Raw genomic sequence first — 21,930 nt, forward strand, 5'->3', positions numbered from 1 at the left:
AGTTGTGTTCAATAGCATTAAAACGATAAAAACGCTGCTGAAGGTTAATCCATAGGTTAATCCAATGTGTCTGTGTCACTTTGAAATGATTACTGATAATCCATCATTCGATTTTTATGTCAATACCGGAGTTTTCATATAGCTGCTATCATGCTACTGGAGTGTATGACAGCTTCCGGTTCCGGGGCATTCTGGCTACGCATCACTCATTCACCAATGGGTAATGTTTAGATGGATTTTAGGAACTTCCCCTCGATTCTATTGGCTCTAAGGGTTAAAAAGAGCTGTCAATCATCAAAATCGATAGAGGGGGGCCAAAGATATGGAAAATGCACCCAAATGACCCCAGAAGTGTTTTTTCTTTTCTAAATCTCTCTAAAAAGGTCAAATGTCACTTATTTTGCATCAATCTTGATACAGGGTACTTATTATATGTTATAGTTTGGATTCCTAAAGCTTTTAGTCTACTATCCCATCATTCAAGGGTGGTTTTCACTATAAGTAATGTTTCTTTTGGACGGACACTATAATTTACATTTTCTACTATGTTCAATCTGAATTTACTTTAAAATAAAAAAAATCCATATTGATTCTGACTTTTCTACATCCAACTCACAGGTTTATCATTGCTTTGAGAAAAAAGATTAATAATGTACCCCTTTTAGAAGTGAAGATATAGTCAATTGTTCTGGGAATATCATTTTCGAGCCTGAGGCCTGAAAAACAGGCTTTAAAAACCTATTCTATCATTAAGTTGTGAGGACATGTTAGTCATGTAAGGGCGGACAGATGCCCACACATGTGGTGTGTAGTAAAACATTTTTCGAACTATTAAAATAAGTATCACATACACATTTACCCGTAAACAGGTTTTTACCACTCTCTGAAAAGTTCCTTGCTATCATTAATGAAAAGCCCATACTGTTTATTGTATTAGCTATGATGACGTAAGTAAGTACCTTTGCTATAATTCATTTCCCTGTAGTGTGGCCTCAGCTAAAGCTCTGTGCGACTAATCTGAACTCAACTGACCTACTCCACAGGACTTAATGCTGAGCCACAAACTCACCTCCACCTCTCACTCTACTGCTTCCTTTCTGCCTGTCTAGTACAAACATGAAAATGTGTTAGTTAGTGTGTGTCTGCAATGAACTTAATCACCCTATAGGCTGCTCACTGGCTACTGTCTGGTCATGCCCTCGCATGAGCTTTTTGTCGGTCTCTCGGGTGTGTCCCTCTTCTTTTTAGTTAATGATTAATTTCTGTGATTAACCGCTGTAGACCCTGAAGGGCGAAGTTTATTTAATCTGATAAAGAGTGTTGCCGTTAGGATGAATAAGAGAGTCTACTGCACTGGTTGTGTATGAACAGTAATATACGTTACACGTTCTGTTGTGTGTGTACATAGGTGGTGCAGAACAAAGGCTCAGTTAGATGGTATTACTGTTTGCTTTCCTTTAGATCTGGGTCAATTGCAGTATAAATCAACACTGCACCTCACACTGGGAGATATAACTCTCTCTCTAGAGACCTGACATGGAGAATAATCTTTGATGGTAATCTTGCAAGATGCCAGCAGAAATGCGGTAAATATCCAGACAGTATTATGAGATTTCCTTTGGCTCCACAGGTGATTATGTCGTAGATTAGGAAGTTGTTTGAAGGGTAGTTGCTTCCATGTTTGACACTAAGATTACATTTAAATTAGATCCCTTTTGTTGTGTTTGGGTGGTCTGTTCAAATCAAGCAAATGGTTGTTAATTTGGGATCTTATATATTAGTCAGTGTCTGCCAGTGCTTTCCCTGTATTTCAGTTCAAAAGTGTTTCTTTAGGGTTTCTAGAAATCTATCGGGGTGCAGCAGATCTACCATTAGAACATTACTGTTGAAGAAAAGTGCAATTTCCCCATGACGATGTTTTCTTCATACAATTTCTCTTAAAAGACTTTTAACAATTTTCACTCTAATATAGAGAAATAAAGTTGTGGCTTCAAGCTGTGTTACAGTGATTTTCGACTGTTTTGATGATTTTATTTTTGCAATGTTGTATTATAAAAAATGAGTCATTCAGATTAATAATGCCTTCAAGAAATTATCTCATATCAGAAAGAAGAGAAAAACAGCTTTGCTTCATATGGTAGCTTCCACAAATCAGCATCTAATGCAACCCCAAAACATGTTGCTTTTTTAAGTAATGGATGCAACACTGTTTTAATTACTCTCCTCAGCCCAGGCCCGGACTGGCCATCGGGAGGACCGGGAGGTTTGTGGCCTACTGGCCTTTTATGTATTGTGAACGCAACGCTGCGCAAATGTGGGTCTGCCTCACACAGGGTGACTGTCTGTCTACATGATGTGGCCTGCCGACATGGCCACTTCCATACCGATCATAAGCCAAAGCCCTCGATTGGTCTCTGTGTCATTCAAGCTCGGGAGGGTGTGTGTATGTGTGGCACGAGCGAGCGAGATAGAGCGCGCACCGGTTACGTGTATTGTTGTTGTTAGCATCTGGTTAGCTAGGTGCTCTAAGAGATAAAAGGAGCTGTTTCAACAACAAGGTGGAGGGAGAGTCCTCTGCTGTCAGACTGAGAGAGATAACTACAGCTCAGGTGAGGTAAAGGACTCTCTGAGTGTTTAGATAGTTAACTTAGTCTAAGTTATCTCTGTGGGTCTCAAACGGTTTGGTCACCATTTACTGTATGTAAACACATATTTCCATTTGAGGGGGGAGTGATTAGTAAAATATGCATGAATAAAAAGAAAAAAAAGTTAAATAGGTGAAAAAAGGTAAGATACACTTTTAAAACTTGTTGAGAGCTAAAACTAGTCTTTGCTGCTGCCTCAAAGAGGAGAAGGGAGGAGAGGAGGGAGACAGGAGAGGCTGGTTCAGGAGCCCAGACACACTCAATAAATAAACAAGTTTCAATGTTTTTTAATATTGGATATGGTATGTTATTGGTTATGGCCATGTTCTTATTTCATTTCATTTCATTTCAATCTTTATTTCGAACAGATTAAAAAAAATAACAAATAAAAAATAACAAATGTGAAAAACAGAATACCGTATTGTTAAAATACCATGCCATGTTCTTATGATTTTATGATTATTTAAATGTATACAGTTCTGTTTCATATAGGTGTTTCCATAGATCTAGTCTCTTTATTTCCCCCTCAAAGTGCACCAGATTGATGCATTTAACTCCAAAATAATAAAACAAATCTTATCAGGGGGGCATGCCCCCGGACCCCCCAAGAGGATTTGAGGTCGACCCCCACTTAAAATATGTTCACATGGATAGGTTCCCAAATACATTTGCACATTTTTTAAAATAGTAACCCCTGTCCATATGTTTATTTTTGGGTAGTAGATTTAAACTATAGGACTATCACTATCACAAATAAATCCAGCAAAATGGCACAAAAAAAACTGGTAGTGGCCTGGCTGTATGGGCTCAGAACAGTCTCATATTACATACATGCACACAGGAGGATTCACACTTGTATTTCATGATCCGCAAAAGGATTCACACTTGTATTTCCGGATCCACACTTGTGTTTGTCAATGCACACAGTCAGAGCACACTGGGCTCACAGGGAGGGGAGGGCAGGAGCTCCAACAAGCCGTTTAGGACAGAGAGTGAATACCTGGTGAATACACATACTATACAGAGATGCTGTACGACAAACCAATGTGATTTTGGAAAATTGCACAATATAAATCTATTCTAGTATACCTCAACAATGGAATTATGATCAGTAGAAATAGCCATGACATGGGACCTTTAATAATTTTATTTAAAAAAAAAAAAACTTATATTGGGACACAAAAAAGTCAGTGTGAAAAGCCTGTTCTGAAAAGCCATCAAGTAGATAGCTTAAAAAACTGGATAAATGGTTGAATAGAAAGCTACATTTAATGAATACAAAAGGCAGCTTAAAGTTAAACAAAGACCTTATTTAAAAAAGTTATGAATAAATGGCTGATATGTCTAAAAGTAATGGATTTTTTGTCGAAACGTACATTCAAGCATAACAAGGATGTATGATGATGCAAACTTGACCTTACTGACCTCAAACTTGTTTAATAGTATACAAAAACACACTATGCAATTTATATGCTTAAATAAAATCTAGTTTTAGGCTTTATCAGGCATATAAGGGCGGCGTGTGGCGCAGTGGATAGAGCCTTGGAGTTGGGATCAGGGGGTTCAAACCCCACTGCAGTCAGCATGTCGTTGTGTCCCTGGGCAAGACACTTCACCCCAAAATTGCTCCTGTGGGGATTGCCCACAGTATTGAGTATGTAAGTCGCTTTGGATAAAAGCGTCTAACAAGTGACATGTAATGTAATATAAGGTTGCCTGATAACACACAGTGGTAGGTAACGGCAGCTCTTACAGCATATTGAGTCACCCATGACAAAAAGGAAACTTCCTCCATGATCTCATCTGGATAATTTGATCCCATTTCTAGCCCAGCCTTGTCTTACAATACTTTAAAAGCAGAGTCTTGAGCTGCAGGGTATTGGCAGTGTGTTCAGTCTGAAGCCCTTCATTTGATGTGCACACACACACACACACACACACACACACACACACACACACACACACACACACACACACACACACACACACACACACACACACACACACACACACACACACACACACACACACACACACACACACACACACACACACACAGCGTCAGCCTTATCATGTTATTGTGTTCAAGGATATGGGAGCCTGGGATTGTTTGGACTAGTGTCTCGAGATTTCATAGCTTTGTCCAACCGCTGCACGGAAGTTATAGTGGTGGCACTGAACCTTCTGCAGGATCCTCTTATCTCGTTGTCGGGATTGTGTGTGTGGGTGTGGGTGTTTGCGTCAAAGTCTTGACTCAAGGTCTGCAGGTGCAAACTTCTCTCCTTTTACTTTTTTTTTACTTGAACGCTCGTTAAAAAAGAAGAAAACCTTGTCCCTTTCAAGTTAGAATTTGTTGCATTTTCAACATAATTCTACATTGTTCAGGGAAATGCTTTGTTGCCTCCTCTCTGCTAAATAAATTATAAAAATAAATATATTGTCTGAAACATATTCTAAAATATACGTATATATCTTAATATACAATATATACAACAATACAAATATTAACTGTGAAAAAATTAAAATAGATCCAGACTGGATTGCCTGGAAATTATTTCATTTTAAAGCTACTTTATGGAATTTTGAGAAAAATCGTTGTCAATGAAAATGGCGGCCGTTAAAGTTAGCTAGCACCATGTACTTTTAGCAAATGCTTGCACTACATCATTAATGATATACTCAGAACACTGTTATATTACATAAGTTAGTATCTATGATCATTTAGCCAACAGAGATTTACACTCAGATAGTATTTTGCTAGTGATAATGTAAGGAAGCTAAAGTTAGCTACATGTAGCTGTAACTTAGTTATGCTGCAAGTTGCATATATAATCCATTCCCAGTTTGTCAATACAGAGCGATAAAACCTTTTTGATTTGAAATCGTTCTCTGCTTTAGATGTAATGTATTCAGTTTTGTAATAGCCGTTTCTGTAGAAGGTGTTACCTTTATTTATTAGGAGGATTTCTCCGTTGTTTCAGAAGTACAAATGTAAGTACGAGGTACAGTGAGAGAGAGATCAAATGATCTTGGGTCTTGAGAAAACCCATACATGTATAAAGGTTTCTTTCTACAACATGTACATTGAGCCGTCCTGGGTAGCACAATCCATGTTGCTGTCTGACTTGTTCAGTCTGCCTTTCCTTCTCCCTCTTTAGCAAAGGTCAAAGGTCACATCACCAAAGCTGTGAAAGTGAACCCTGCTTTGTTCTCTCCTACAGTTTTGGAGTTGTCTAGCCCGAATCACACACATGCATGCACATAACCCACACATGCATATATCTTACAAACACTCACCCGCCCTCTACTTTCTCTTTCTCTTTCTCTTTTCTAATCTAGTCGTAGCACCAGTTGCTTCAACCTTTAGAGTTTCTGAATAGAGTTGACCTCCATGGCCCCAGTCTGATGCCTCAGCCCAGTTGATTTGTCACATCCTTTGGTTTTTAGTCCAACTAGAGGGGGCAAGCGTGAAACAGCACTAAAGTAACACAGAGAACTCAAATGAGATGTTGAGGTGAAATACTTCTGGAGTCCAGCACATGTAGTTTGACACTGTCTTGCAGTGAGTTGGATTAGAAAACTGACACCGCTCCTATATCTGTACACTTAATATGAGGCAAGCGCCAGTTAGCCTAGCACAAAACTGGGATCATGGGGGAACGAGTAGCTGGCTTTGTCTCAACTGTAAGAAAATATACCAACCATCCTCCTAAAACTTTAAAATTTTGTTTTTACACTTACACTGTTTGTATTTGGATTTAAAAATCAAGATACAACATGTTAAATAGTGAGATTGCCTTGAAGTTGATTTTGTACCCTTCTGTAGGACAGATTCAGTCTTTATTTTTACATAAACACATTTGCATATCATCCAATGCCGTTAGGAAACAACTGTATTTCTGAATATATCAACGTCGTCCTCCAACTCTCCAAAGTGGTGCCTTTAGACTATGAAATGATAGTGCAGAGAGAAAGTTGGGGTTAGTTTGTAGCTCCTCTTGCAAAGTGCCAGGACGGTGGTGTTATGTGCGGTGCATTGGTCGGGGGTGGTGCTGCACTGAAGCTCTGGCCTGGTTTACCCCAACATCTCTCCAACCCATCCTATCCTCTTCTTCTTTTTTCCAATCTCCTTGGTCCATCCTCCTCTTCTTTGAACTATCTCTCTCTTTCTCTGGCGTCCTCTCTGCCTCTCTCACCCTTCACTCTCCCTCAGTGTCCAGAAGAAAGGGGTGGTGCATTCCAAAAGCCTGGAGACCATTCCCCTCTTTCAGCCAGTGGCTCACAGAGTGACAGAGGAATTAGAATAAGAATAGCTGTCCATTCACCCCGGTGCCCCAGTGACGAGCCGGAGGGTGCGCGGGAGGGAGGGCGAGGCGGAGGGAGGAGAGCAATAAAAGGGGGGGTCCCTCGCGCTGCATCCCCATTGGCCCGCGGCGTTCCCTCTGTTTTTACATCGCTCCCGTCAGTTGCGCTTTCAAGTTTGTTTTACACATTCTGGCACACATACACACCACACATGTGCATGCACGCGTAAACATACACATCGGGGTTCAGGGCCTGCACACGTGCACGCTCCGATACGGGAATCTACACACACATGCACACTGTCAGAGGAAAGTGGAGAGAGCAGTTGTGACCAGGCAGTGCAGAGGAGAGTGACTGTGGCTGAGTGAGTATAGAGCTGGAATCTGAATATTTCCTGCAGGCTTTTCTTAGTGTTTTACTTATTTGTATGGCTGAAACTCTATTTGTTTTCTTGTCCTTCGGTGGCTTCTGGTGGAGATTTTCAATTCAACTGTGACCTTGTGCTGTCACAACCTCTGGCTAAACTCTAAGCTCTCTTAACTATGTAGCTGTTAATATGTAACAATGTTGTCAAAGTTTAACAGTGCAACAAGTGTTTCTTTCAAATTCCTAAGTAAATGACTTGTGACCTAAGCTAAGACTAAGCGTTCATTTGAGCTGAAGTTATATTTTGTAGTGGTATTTGTAGCTTCTAATGAACATTAATGCTCATTTGAATGTCTCATAACAGGTTTTAGATCTCATAAGTGCATTTTTTACAATATTATTTTACAAATGTTTTTTCATCTCTAGGGCTCTTTAGTGGCAAAACAGGCTTCTCAATTCTCTGCAGGTCATTCCACTCTGCACTATAGTGCTATAAGACCCTAACTCATCTCAACTACTCTACTGCCAGCCCACAAGGGCATTAATGAATGAATACATGGACCCTTACCCTATACCTCAAAAAACATTTAAAACACAATCTATGGTATATGGTCTTTACTCTAGACGACATTTTATCTTTGTGAGGAAAAATGTGCCTTTTTGTTGATTAAGTTAAATGATCAATTATAGTTAGTTATAGTTCCAATCATATGTTTTACATTTGGATTGAATTTTTTTTGTGTTCTGAAGCGACAAAGTGCAATTTTTGTGCAGACAGTGGGCGTTTTTTTTCAATTCTGTCATGAAGCTTGCCCGCAAAAATATACTGCGAAATATTCATCCTCCCTTCTTGCTTTGTTTATGTCCATTTTATTTAGTAAAGACAGAAAGCCATTTTAATCTTTCATGTAGAGCAACGCCTCAAAAGACTCTGATTGGTTGCAGGAACTCTTGCGCTGCATTTCACTCTAAATGATTGTTTGGCCGCACTTTGCCGCAGATTTAAAATAGCTCTGCCCAGATTGTCCTCCACAGCTTTCCGTAGATACTACATCTATTTCTCTCGATGTGAATTCAGTGTACCAGCTCTCTGCCACCTGACTCCTGGGGAGCTTCATACTGTTTTTGTTATATTGTTATACAAGTTTATTTAGGCTTTATACTATGTATTGTTATGGTTGCAGTCAATGGATTAATACTCATGTAAATGTGTTGAACTGAGTGTGGAGACGTTGTGGGGTCCCTCCTCAGTGCCTCTTCCTAACAGTGTGGGCGGGGGGCCACATGGACCTCTTATTGCCAAGCAGAGTGTGAAAAATGCTTTCCAACAGAGACCTGCTTTAGATAGAACCTGGATTACTGAGGAAGGTTAAGCTGTTTGAAGAATTCTTTCAAACTGGAGGCTTATTTGAATTGCATAAGCAGTCCTAGCTGTGAAGTCAGTCCTCCCATTTAGTGTGTCACTTCCTGTAAGCACTTGTATTTGTCTCAGAGGTCAGATTGGTTTAGTGTGTGACATGAACAATGTGTGTTCTCACCTGCCATCGAGTGTGCCCGCAAAACACACACATACACAGTGTTCTGTCCTATTCATTGAGCAGATGTCTGTGTTTGTGGAGCCTACGTATACAAGAGGCCTTGTCTCTCCTCGGCATCACAACATAATCAGGACTGTTCTACCTCTACCAAGACTACTAACCTACAGTGGCATTTCTGAAGTTATTATTCTTTAAACATGCTTTTTGTTTTGGACTTTGTGAAATGTGGATTTGTATAATGTGTTGTACTTTTGTAGACCAAATGATCAGTCGATTCACCAAGAGAATAATTTGCATTATAATTGATAGTGAAAATGTTTATTACAGCCAACAGTGCGAAACCCCAAAAATAATACTAGAAGTGATCATTTTGGCAAAACATTTCAGAATCAATTGCAAAAACTATTCCTCTGGAAATAGAGACTGCCAAATGTGAGGACCTGGAGTGAATTTTAGGGTATTGTACTAAAGGAAGCTTCTTAAGACGTCTTAATGATTATATGTTCACATTCTCCAATAATGTGTGTTTATTTTCTTACAGCCAGAGATACAGCCTGGTGTCCATGCGTCCAGCAATCATGATGCCCGCCATGGCCGTGTACCTGAGCCTCCTCACGCTGGGTGAGTACAAGATCAGTTTAGTCTCTGGGTGTTTCTCAATCTCGAGTACGCTTGCTTGGTAGCACATGTCTGCCGAGCATCTTGCTTCAGAAGTGAGTCAAGAATACTTCCTGGCATTCGGAAAACAAAGAGTGGAACAGGCTAGCAAGTGTGCAGCTGTGCGTCATATGAGAGGCCCCGCCTTACATTTTCCGCCACAGATTTGGGGAAATTGGTCCGTGCACAAAGCATTGTGGGGATTTTAAGACCGCGGAGTCTACACATGTGCAGCCTCGACATTTCTCCAAACGAAGTACGCCGGCCTCGGTAGAATTCCAAGTATGCTGGACATTGGAACAGTACTTCGGCGGCACTCGATGACGTAGTATGCTTGAAATAGTGGCTCTGGAGCAGCTTTACTCGACATTGAGAAACACCCCATGTCTGTTAAGAGTGCTTTAATATCTCATTTAGGCCAAGACTACCTGAAAAGGGACGTTTTGGTTGGGCGAAACTATCTGCTGATTGTGGCTTTTTCATATTTCATTCATAGTATGTTTGTAAGTTTCCCAATAAAATATAGTTGCACTTTATCTACCTGACTATCATTATTTACAAGGCCCAGTTACTGACTCTTACTGAAAAATGCTGATAATAAATGCCGGGAATTTATTTGTAGGCTCCAGACAAAATGATTCATAGCATCACACGACACAAAGTGTTAAATGGTTGCCTGATCAAAGATAAAATAGATTTTATAAGGACAAAAAGAGAAATCGAATATGATTTATAATATTGAATTATAATAATTTATTAAAAAAATAAATAATAGGGAATATTACCCACCCCTAAAAAGTAATGTTTCTACATTTCAAACCTTAACAGTGCAACAGCTCCTGTAGAACAGAAAGATTTGAAGCAGCAGTACAGTTTTTTTATTCAAACCCCCCCCCGTGTGTCATGCCAATTCCTCAGCAACAGTGTAGAATGTAAAACTTGTTCATTATTACTGAAGCCGGTGTGAATGCCTCAATCCCTGTCATATATCTGTTGTTGTTTTTGTAGACTAACAGCCAAAGGAAATCCTCACAGACTCATACTCTCCCCACACATTGTCATTAGGTCTAATCCATCATTATTTCATGCACGCTAATCACAGGATTGAGCAGTAACGCGCAGGTGTTTGTACTGGATTGTGTTTACTTCCGGGAACAGGAAGTGAAGGTTTTAAGAGAGAATGAAACTCTCCTTGCTAATGTTGACGTCTCCTTTCAGCCCAGTCAAGGTGACGGTGTGGTTGGGCTATAAATGATAATGATAATAATTATTTTACACATTAATGCAGGACACACTCCAGGTGAGCTTTGTGATACCAACACAATAAGCATCAAAAGGCCTGTAATGATATATATTATACAAAAGTATTTATTGTTGTGAGTGGTGCTAGTGGGAGTAAACCTCAGTAGGTCCACCTGTTTGTTTGCTAATTCTTACATTTGCAAATAAAAAAAGAGAAATAAAAAACGTTGTATTATTGCTAAGATGTTTTTACACTTGGCTGAGCAGAATTCTATAAAGGAAACATATTTAGGAAATAAAAAAAGATGACGTTCATAAAGCAAGGGAATTAGCATTTTCAATTGGCAATTTTCTCGAAATTCACAAAAAATGTGCAATGTCATTCAGGGCTCGTCATTATAAATGGGCGTGTGTCCTGGAAGCACTCTTTAAACCCTCCGGGCCAACTGAACACACTTTCCACTTGCCCGCTTGGGTTCAGTAAACATATTGCTTATTTTCCTGTGGTACTAAGTATTTTGTCATGGAGTTTTGGGAAATTGTTTCATTAATTACCGCTACAACATAACGTTTTGTGAGGCAGATGTCATAATTGGATGAAATACAACCGGTAACCTGCCAAACGCCAGCCAAAAAAAGAATGCTCCTGGGTAATGTGTAAGTGTAATTGGATGTAAACTTGGCCAATTTTCTCTTTCACTTTAAGGTCACCCTGGTTCATTCCACTGAGGTGTGAGCGGAAACCACACAGTTTCAAGGCTTTAAGGATGAGTTTAATGACATTCTAAATTGTTATTCCTCAATTCTGCCAACAAATCCTAAGAAACAAAAACGGTAACACAACAATACCGTCCCAATCTGTGGCTCCCAGGCCCAGGCCCCCCAGTTGTTGAAACATATTTCATAAATATATACTGTCTAAACAAGGCTAAAAACTATCCTTAAACAGGTTGACTCATTTTTAACATACTGATGGATATACTGTAGTGCATTTGTTGGGAAATATTTTCTATGGAAGACATAGTGCACAAGTGGGTATTTGAGGCAATGTATTTAGGGTTGGGTCAAAATATAATACAGTATGTAGGAACACGTCAGACAGTAGAACATTCTGAATTATTGATGTGTTTTAACAGGCACATAGGAGAAATATATAACAGGTTTTATGCATTGCAGTGTGGAGATTTGTTGCACACTGTATCAGTTTTAGCAGCAGGTCAGCTCCGTCCCTCTCACCATTTATAAGCTCTGTGGTCATGCAAACCCGGCTTTATTAGGTCAGCTTGTAGGATTTGGAAACTGAGAATCTGGGGTATTTGTGGAATGTGTAGTAAATGATGGGCTACTGACAGCAGCGCTGGATCCGAGGCAGAATGGGCCCTTGCAGGGTTAATTGGTGACTGAGGGGCCACACACACTCACACAGAGTGCCCAGCCACTGTTAAATGTGCTTTGTTTAACTGTATTTGTGCGTTTCAGTGTTTCGGTTTCTCAGACTTAACGGTGATTCTAAAAAGTGAAGTTCTTCTCTTAAACTTTGGCCACACACACACTTAGAAATGGAGACTGATTAAGGATGTTGCCTTTCCTAACTTGCGTACACATAGGTATTTGGGTCAGTCTCTATGGTAATAATTAACTGTACTCATGTGTGTGGGGGGGGCGGGGCACTGCCAACTGAGCATTGGCTTTTGTCCTGCTCTACATTTTAATGAATGAATGAATGGATCAATGAGTGAATGAATATGTTAGACTACCATGAATGAAATGCAACGGCGTTTCCCTATAACATTCTTCAGCCTTCCCTTTACATGTTCACATCAATTGTGCAAATATATACAAGTTTTGTCAATGGAGGAAAGAACAAACAATGAAAACAGTATTTTAGATTGTTGAGTGCTGTATGAAATGCCTTTATGTTGCACTGATGGAACTACAGCAGTGGAAATGTACAATATTTTCAATGCAAGCTGCTGGAGTAGGCTACACACAACACCGTCTCTCAATGTATTTACACCAACTTCATCAGGCAACAGCCCATTGATAAGATACAAGAAACAAAACAAAACAAGGATCTAAGAGCTTGTTATCAGCGCTGACTTCCAAATATAAAATCCCTTGGCATATTTACATTCCTGCCTCTTCCTCCACTGCGTTGCAACAGAAGTGTTGTAAATCCACTGTACTGCTAGTGTGTGTACAAGCAGAACTCGAGTGTGCAATGCGTATACCTCTCTGACACCTGGAATGTTTCCTCTAATGAATAACATTTTCCATGTTCCTGCATTCCTGCCATAGTGCCGCACAGGAGAAAGAGATGCCCCAGGGTGTGTTTACCTGAGACTCTCCCCCTTTGGGTATCTGCTTTCTGTGCATGTGTGTCTATGTTACATTGCCACATGTACTCTAATCACACACTGGTAAACCAGCTGGTGTCACAACATCTGTACAACTGGCAGGTTACACTTCTGTATCTCATCCTTCTATTTTACGTCAGAAGTCTTGCAAAGAACGCAGTTACACTTTTTGTGTCCATAAGGCACATGTGTCGGTTTGTTTGAAATATTTCCACCAGCTCAGTGTTTCAGCACATACTGTAGACTGAACTTGGGCAAGTTGCCTACTGTAGGTATATAAACGGTAGTATATTAAGCAACCAATTGCAGCATTTTTTATTTGAATGTTTGTATCCATCTGAGAGAATAACACAATCCGAGATTAAGTAATGATCAATTTCCCCCCCCTTCCAAAATCTTTCCAGAGTTCACAAATAGTTTATATCGTAGATTTCACTTGTCGAAATCTGATGCCATCCAATTAACTAAATACAGCACTATCAACTTAGCAGAACCAACTCTTTAGATAAGTTATTAGCAAGCATGAAGGGAGCCTGATTGTAAAGATAGCTACAAGTTAACGTTAGACCACAGCAGCCTCCACACACATGCATTCTCCATCTACCACCGTGAACAGAATCTAATTCTGTTCATAATGTTCTCCTGTATTTCATGTCATTTTGAAACAGACTAACTCTGCCAACAGTGACAACTATATTTATTTAAAGATATCCCACAACTACACTCCAATTGCAGCACGCACATTTGTACAATCAATCAATGATCTATCTAATAAATACAAATACAGTCATAAACAAAATCCTGAAAATAGTGACATCAGGATGTTACTGCATGCACCACTAAAGCAATACAATGCACACATGCAAGTACACATTCTGTCCGTTGTTCATGCTCGTTGGGGCAGGTGGAAACCAGGTAAAGGATGTTTGCTGCGGCCCACACAGAGAGGGGGACGAGCACCGCTCAGACCTCACGTCAGAAGCATCACATGTGACGTGTGTGCATAAAGGATGATTTGGCCGTGTCATTTTCAACACAAACACCAGTTTCTTCTGCTTCAGTACAGTCTGACAGATTGGAGGAAGCTTTTAGATGGAAAGCTTTTGCGAACAGCATACAACAAAGAAGCAACATTCCATGCTTGTGTGGTCTATTTCAAAACCAAACCTCAGTTGGTAAATAACTGAGGTTAAATGATGACTTCTGAGGGATGCGTGCCTAGACAGAGTGTCATGAGAGGATGTCTTTGCACTTCTGGATGATATAGCTAACCCCAGTGTGATAAATTGTGATCATAATCAGCCAGGGGAGCCAACAGATTAAGAGCGATTGATGTGGGGCTTTACATTAAGATATAGCATGAGATTTGGGCTTTTTAATTGAAATAATTATCACTCTTAGAGAAGATTTTATCGTTGTTATCACTTTGTCTTGAATAACAAATATGTCAAATCAGGAACATTATTCTGCTTCTTATTATACCTGGTAGATGAATTTACTTACTTTTTGTAAACCATTTTCTATACTTTGTAGTCGAATATCACAGTTTACAGAGTACAAACCGAAATGAGCTGATGGAATTTTTGTTTTTGGAGATCTAGAGAATAGGAAAGAGTTATTAAATAAAATAAAATAAACAGTATTTTTAGGCAAATACATTTTATGATTATTTTTATTCTTTCATATTATTTTGTTATCTTTTTAATTGCCCACATAGTAAAACAAGTACATTTGAGTTCTGTAACAATAAATAAATAAAAAATGTCTTAACTTATGAGTTGTAATAGATTACAAATCAGATACTTTCCACCATCCTGATCTCCAAAGACTGGAGGGACTTGATTGAGTTTCTCATGCTACAACCCAAAGCAAGACAAAGTACAAACACTTGTGTTTTTGTTCACGGCAGGACGTTTTCCATTTATTTCATGGAGCCTTATTTATGGCAGGTTATTTGACCAGTGAGTGAAACCATTGCGTAATGTCATACCTGTGAAGTGAGGTCAGGTGAAACATAGTTACAGCTCACGTCAGTTTCTATAGTTCTGTATTCTTTAGAGGATGTTTGAGTAGTGGGGTGGGACCTTTGCCTGTTATTTTCAGCAAGAATCACACATATGGGCATATTAATACCTCTTCAAGTGAGTTCATTTAGGAAATTGCATTCAGTAATTTACCTTTTATGGTATACCATTTTATTGATTGCCTTTATCGTTGCATCTGCTCATTACATTCTTTGGTTTCAGTATTGGATCACTGCCTTGTGTTTTATGTTTGGTTAGGGTGTGTTGTTCTTTATCTACAGTCCACAGGTTTGTCTGGCGCCAAGACATTTATATACACGTGTGTGTGTGTGTGTGTGTGTGTGTGTGTGTGTGTGTGTGTGTGTGTGTGTGTGTGTGTGTGTGTGTGTGTGTGTGTGTGTGTGGTGTGTGTGTGTGTGTGTGTGTGTGTGTGTGTGTGTGTGTGTGTGTGTGTGTGTGTGTGTGTGTGTGTGTGTGTGTGTGTGTGTGTGTAGATTATCTTCACATTATGTTAAGTGTCTGGGTATTGTACAACTCAACAGTTTAACAGTATGTACACACGTTTATGTTTCATTGGCTATTTATCTCAGCCGTATACAAATGTAAAAATGTGAGCTTGTAACTCAAAACATGCACCTTGTTAGTTGAAGAAATGTAATGGAAATGTGTGTGTGGTTTTTAGACTAATTAAACCTCACTATTGAAAATATTCCTGCAAAATGTTTTATGACACATGCACAAAAGACTTTTTGCAGCTGCAAAACCTTTTACCCATACTCAAATGATATCTGTGTTCACAACACTTTTTCACAATGGCGCAAAAAATATTTGTCAACTTTTCTAGAGGTATGCAGATTGGCTATTTATCTCAGGGTAAAAACTGGTTATTTAAAACTTTGAACATGAAACTTAAAGGAAATGTATGTTTAGTTTAGTTTAGTTTAGTTTATTAATTTTTTTCGAGTGTAAAACCAAAGAAAATACAAATGAAACAATGTTCATCTTTTAGACTTAAACCTCACTGTTGAAAACATTCCTGCAAAAATGTAATGACACATTTTTCCAATCACACCAAATATGTTTACAGTTACAAATGCCAAACTGTATCACACATTCACAAACTTGAAATTGTGAGTTTAAAAAAAACGAATTTACAATTTGAGATTCGTGCATGAGTTTTTTGTCATAGAATTGCAAACTGTAAAATTATTTGTGGAAAACATTTCACAATGACAAACATATTGATGACCCTTTTGATGCTTCCTTATGAAAAACGGTACATTGTATCTAAGGAAAACTCTCAAATGATATAAAGTCATGGACAAAAACATATTATTTTTTGTCCAGATGGTATTCCTCATGTTGAAGAACCCTATTAACTAGGTCTCTCTAAAACCAGTGTTTAGAAAGCAGAATGCTATCCCACTTGATACAATCACATCAAATCATTAAAAGAGCACTCTAAATACAGGCAGCTCTTATTGACTGATCTTTCCACTTTAATATCCACCACTCCTTGTAGAGGAGCTAATGTACCTGACAAACACTTCTCTGTTTAACTCAGATTTTTGAAATGCAGAGGCTGCTTATGATTCCAGCTCAAAGTGGACATGCCTTTCCCAGCATGCCTCAACCTGTTGCTGCTCTGTTGTTTCCTGTAAATCAACAAGCTGAAAGACCCTCAGATATCTCTCTCAACATCTCTTACCCCCCCCATCACTCTCTTTCTGCTCATTATGAAGCCTCATGTTTTTCCATGGAGACATAGAAGTCTTTTATTGTCACATGGTTCATACACTGTCCAATCACATATGACCACGCCCTCTCTACAACACTAGACAGGCCATATAAAGCGAGTTTTTTAAATTCATAATAGAAGGAGTTAATGGAAACCACAGATAAATCATTGAAAGATAAAAACCAATTGCAATATTGCACAAAAGAAAAAATATTGGCAAGCTAAATTCATTCATTATTACCGTTCTTCTATGATTACATACTGTATATTACCGATTGTGTGGACAACACAATCACAAATCAAAATGTTCTGCTACAAAACAGAGCTATAAAATAAGAATTTGTGTCTTTACATGTAGAAAATCAGAACAAATGCAAATGATCTGGAGCAGTCAAATTAACAAATGAGTGAAATCGTTTTGAAAAGGAAATTAATATAAATAAATATACAACGGAGGTTTGAGCACTAATGTGTTCATGACTTTTTGTTACGGGCTTTGGAGCATATGTAATATATTGTACATATATTTTGCTTCTTTCTTGTGTTTTCATAGACGAAATCTTAAGATTTAAGAACATTTATACTTTTAAAAGGGTTGGTGCGTAGGCTTCAGCCTACATCTTTTTAATCAGTACAAACCTGTACCACTATTTTAAAGTAATGACTTGTTTATTTATTATTTGTTATATGAGATTTATAAAATAATCTAGGCATCTCCTGGTTTACCTTCAAAAAGATATCATACAGTGATTTGAAGATTAGAAAGCCCTAACACAGTCTTTTTGCCAGTGTGAATCACTTGGCATAATGTGACTATCACAGAAGTTCTAGTATCGTTGGGCCATTACGAACATTTTCTTCAACCCTGCCTCACTTCCTGGGGGCTAGGTTCGCCCACATCGTTTTTCTGCCCATCTTTCAGTTTTGCTTTATCATATTTAACCCATTGTCTCCTTCTGCCCCCCTGACTCTTGCTGGGTCTCTCTCACATATGCCTGATGAGGCCTGTTATTGAGAGTCAGTGATGCAGAGAGAGAGTTTACACAGACAGGGAGACAGTTGGAGGGAACAGGACCAGAACGTTTGACAGAGTTATAGTTCACTTGTTGCTTCTTAGTCCATTAAAGCAATTACTTTCTGGGATGTCAGGCTGTGTCAAGTTAAATTACGCAGAGATCTTAATAATTTGCCATGCTTCTGTTCATGCTGTGGGGTTGTGTAAGGCAGTGGAAGATTAACGTTAATACTGCAGAGGTAGCAGGTAGAGATGTCGTGGCGCAAACACTACAATATAGTTATTTGTCTTGCCTCTTGTTTCGGCTGTGTTGCATACAATTAGGTGATCATCACAAAGAGCATACATTTAGGAAACAGTTTTAATATTTTAGGAGGGAAATATTGATTTCACACTGTCCCTATGTAAGAGACATACATGTAAGTTGAATAGTACAGAACTTATAGATTTTTTTTCCAATTGTTTGGCCCATACACATTTTGAGCGTTACAAAAGAAGTTCTCTATGGTGGATGATGTGTGGCTTTAATTGAATAAATAAGTATAATACCACACAAAATGTATCAGAAAAGCCCTTGGTACATCAGACATGTACAGATATTTAGCCAGAACTTAAAGCAACATTACATTTGCTTAGTCTTAGAAAGTGTATCCCACTTATTGAAGAATTTAATATATTGAAACTAAAACCACAATCTGAAAGACTCGGAGTAAATAACCTTTTACAACAACAGGGCTTGGGAGAAATCAAGAAGATGCTATTTTGGCTTTAATGTTTAATATATTCTGACGACTTCAACAGTTTATCATTCACCTTAGCTATACATAAATAGTTAGGTTTTTTGTTTACTAAGATATTGGACTTAGGAAATGCCTAGACCTTTAGTCAACCTCCACAGGATATGGTTGACTAAACAAGATAAAAGCTAGGACAAGGACATTTGACACAGGGCTAAGACTAAATATAAAAATAGCTGACAAAATGATTACTTGTGCCAAAACAATGATGTGTCATCCTAACACAGAAACATCTACAATATCTTCATGTTATCTTGACCTCCAGACAACCAGAGGTAATCCTCCAAACATAAAGCATACCAAGGGTGAAGGACTTTAAAATGCCTTTATTACCATCAAGCTTAACTTTTCTACAACTGTGGACAAAGGTGTAATTGTTCACTACAAAGGACCTTTAACACATCTTTGGCATGTTCTTATTACTGATTTGACTGTATGCCAATAAATGACATCTCCAATAAGCTTGTAGTGTTGGTTTTGCCTGGTTGATTTATCATTCTAAGACAGTTGAACACCCTTATTAGCTCTTGTTGGCGCGTGCTGGTAAACAAGCTTGAATGAAAGCCAGGCAGCATATGAATAGCACAAAGTGAAAATGATGTGCTAAACTGTGATTTCATGTCTTCATAGCTTACAAGTGTTGCAGTGCTTTACTAGTAACTATTGTTATGTTTGCTTGCCAACTCATTCAAGTTGTCATAATACAGTGTCAAATGGATTGATGGACGACATGGGTAATGGGCAGCAAGTTTCGTGACAGTTTTCGCAAAGTTTTGTAAATTGAGGGTTGCCATGTAGACACAACTTATTTCTCAGGCACCAATTAATTTCCCCCGTACTAGGATGCTGATGTGTACATTTTGTTCAAGTTAGTAAAAGATATTGTGCTTCTTTTTCTTGGAAATAAAACTCGGTTTCCACTGTAGGTAAGAAGCTAGTTAGCTGGCCATGCTAACAATTGAAGTCTCCATTAAAGCAGATGAACACATGCCTTACAATTAGTTTTTAGTGGTTTTAGTTTGGAACTAAAAACGACACAATCATCTGTTACTACTCAAGCCATACTGTTTCATCATGTGGGAAAATGCGAAGCTATAATTGAACAGTGTGGATTTAGCGATTTGCCACACTTAACCAATAGGAAAAGAATGCAAAATGTTTTTAAAAACATGGATTGAAATGAAGTGAACAACGCACATCTTTGACACCAACTCTTGAACATTACATTACATGTTGTTTAGCTAACGCCTTTATCCAAAGAAACAAACATAAACCTTAAAACTGTAGGTATTCCTACGGGAGTAATAGCCACTCTTATAATATATGTAATATAAGTCCAATCACATAACTTAATTCCCAATCAACTTCAACCTCCGAATCAGGCATTAAGTAACTGAAAACATACAGTAGCACTGGGTCTTAGGAGCATACACTTGTTTTGCGTCCAATATTGGATATATGACCATATTAATCCAGCTACATCTTGTAAAACTTACTTTGGATTCATCATTTCGTTGATATCCTTGAATAAAGTAAGTAATATTACTCATTTCTAAATTAAATCACTTTTTAAGATCAGATGTTCTCACTGTGTGTTCACCATAATTGTGTCACATGTTAAGTGGTACGAGTCTAAAAACAAATAATAATTTCTCCTGTGTTTCTACCTTCCAGGCCTCAGTGTGTTTGGACAGGAGCTCCCATCAGGCCCTCACGGCTGCACTGAGGGAAGCTGTTACCCTGCGACAGGAAACCTTCTGATTGGACGAGCCGTCAACCTCTCCGCCACCTCCACCTGCGGCCTGAACGGGCCGGAGCAGTACTGCATCGTCAGCCATCTGCAGGTCAGGAAACACATGAACAGTCAATGTGAAATCTAAGAATATCTGATTCTGATTTTCCATTCATACCTTCCTAATGATAGGTTAATCATGCACATTCTTTATTTCCTTCACCCTGTATTTTGACTTGACTCTCCCTCCTGCCTGTTCCATACCTCTCACACACCTTTACAATACAGCACTCCCTGTAGTCTATGCAGTAAAAATGGGATGGTTTGTTTGTTCTTTTCTTTATGCACTCATCCGTCTTCGTCCTCCTGTCTCCACTCTTCCATCTGCATTTGTTCATCCGTTTGTTTGTTAGCCCAGTTTCCATGAGCAAAGCCCCTCGACGCTCAGGCCAGGTGTACACACACGTCAGCCACACCTTAGTCCTACACACACACACACACACTCACACACACACACACACACACACACACAGACAGACAGACAGACAGACAGACAGACAGACAGACGCACGCACGCTAACATGCATGCACACACACTCCATCCCTCTCTCACTGTATATCTATCTCTGTCACTGTCTTGACCTACGTTTTTTTACTTATACTTATTACTTATACTTTTTCGTGCTTACTTTAACTTTTTGTAATGCACATTTGAAGTATTGCATGTGTGGAAAAACAATCTAACTTCCTCAATTTCAAGATTGAAGATTCACATGAAAGCACAAATTAACCAATATTTCCAAAGACATGAGTAAATGTAGCCTCTACTTGACTTAGCCAAATCACTCAAGACTAGTTCATGAAAACGCACTTAATATGCATTCCTTTTTGCCCATATTTAAAAATGTTGCTTGATGTTTGCTTGATCATTATCATGATGTCATTCTTCCTTCACACCATCGTTGTCAGGCTAAAATGCACCATAACGACGCAACTAGTTTGGACAGTCTTAATCTCTTGACTTCTGCATGGAGGTATTTAATGGTTCATGTTCAAATGTTTAAACTTGAATTTATATATTTTTAAACTGCCTGTTAGTATTATTTCATTCTTTTAAGTTAGTAGGTAACTGATTATGTTCTCTGTTCTAAACTAAATGTACACATACAGTAGATGTATGAGCAGTCTGAAAGCAGCAAACACATATTCTCCCAGAGAATTAAGCACTATCTTTTAACAACTTCCACATTAGCCCCTGCCCACTGCCTAAATAAATCCAAATACTGATATTTTGGTTAAATAAATACAGCTTTGCATCACACCCCTAGTTCATACCTGTGGGATGCAAGACAACATGCTGTTACAGTCTCTCGTCACCACCCCCAGTATGCAGCGCTTGTATTTCTTTCTGCCCCTACATGACATGCTCCACATCATGTTGACATCCACCGCCCTCTCTACCCCTCATGCATTTCCGTTCAAATGCGTGTATGTGCCTGTACCTCCGTCGCCTC

The 21,930-nt window shown here is 38.8% G+C and overlaps 1 protein-coding gene across 1 annotated transcript in view; it reads left to right on the top strand.

Annotated features, from left to right (window-relative positions):
* lamb2l (laminin, beta 2-like) overlaps positions 1–21,930 on the top strand; it is a 60,960-nt gene that overhangs the window by 7,000 nt on the left and 32,030 nt on the right. The window contains exons 2-3 of the mRNA XM_034145043.1: positions 9,396–9,475; positions 20,359–20,528. Coding sequence (XP_034000934.1) covers positions 9,418–9,475; positions 20,359–20,528 — 228 coding nt within the window. The 5' untranslated portion in view covers positions 9,396–9,417. The remainder of the gene's footprint in view (positions 1–9,395; positions 9,476–20,358; positions 20,529–21,930) is intronic.

The sequence above is a fragment of the Trematomus bernacchii genome, unplaced genomic scaffold, assembly GCF_902827165.1.
Source record: "Trematomus bernacchii unplaced genomic scaffold, fTreBer1.1, whole genome shotgun sequence".
In the NCBI taxonomy this organism is placed as follows: Eukaryota; Metazoa; Chordata; class Actinopteri; order Perciformes; family Nototheniidae; genus Trematomus; species Trematomus bernacchii.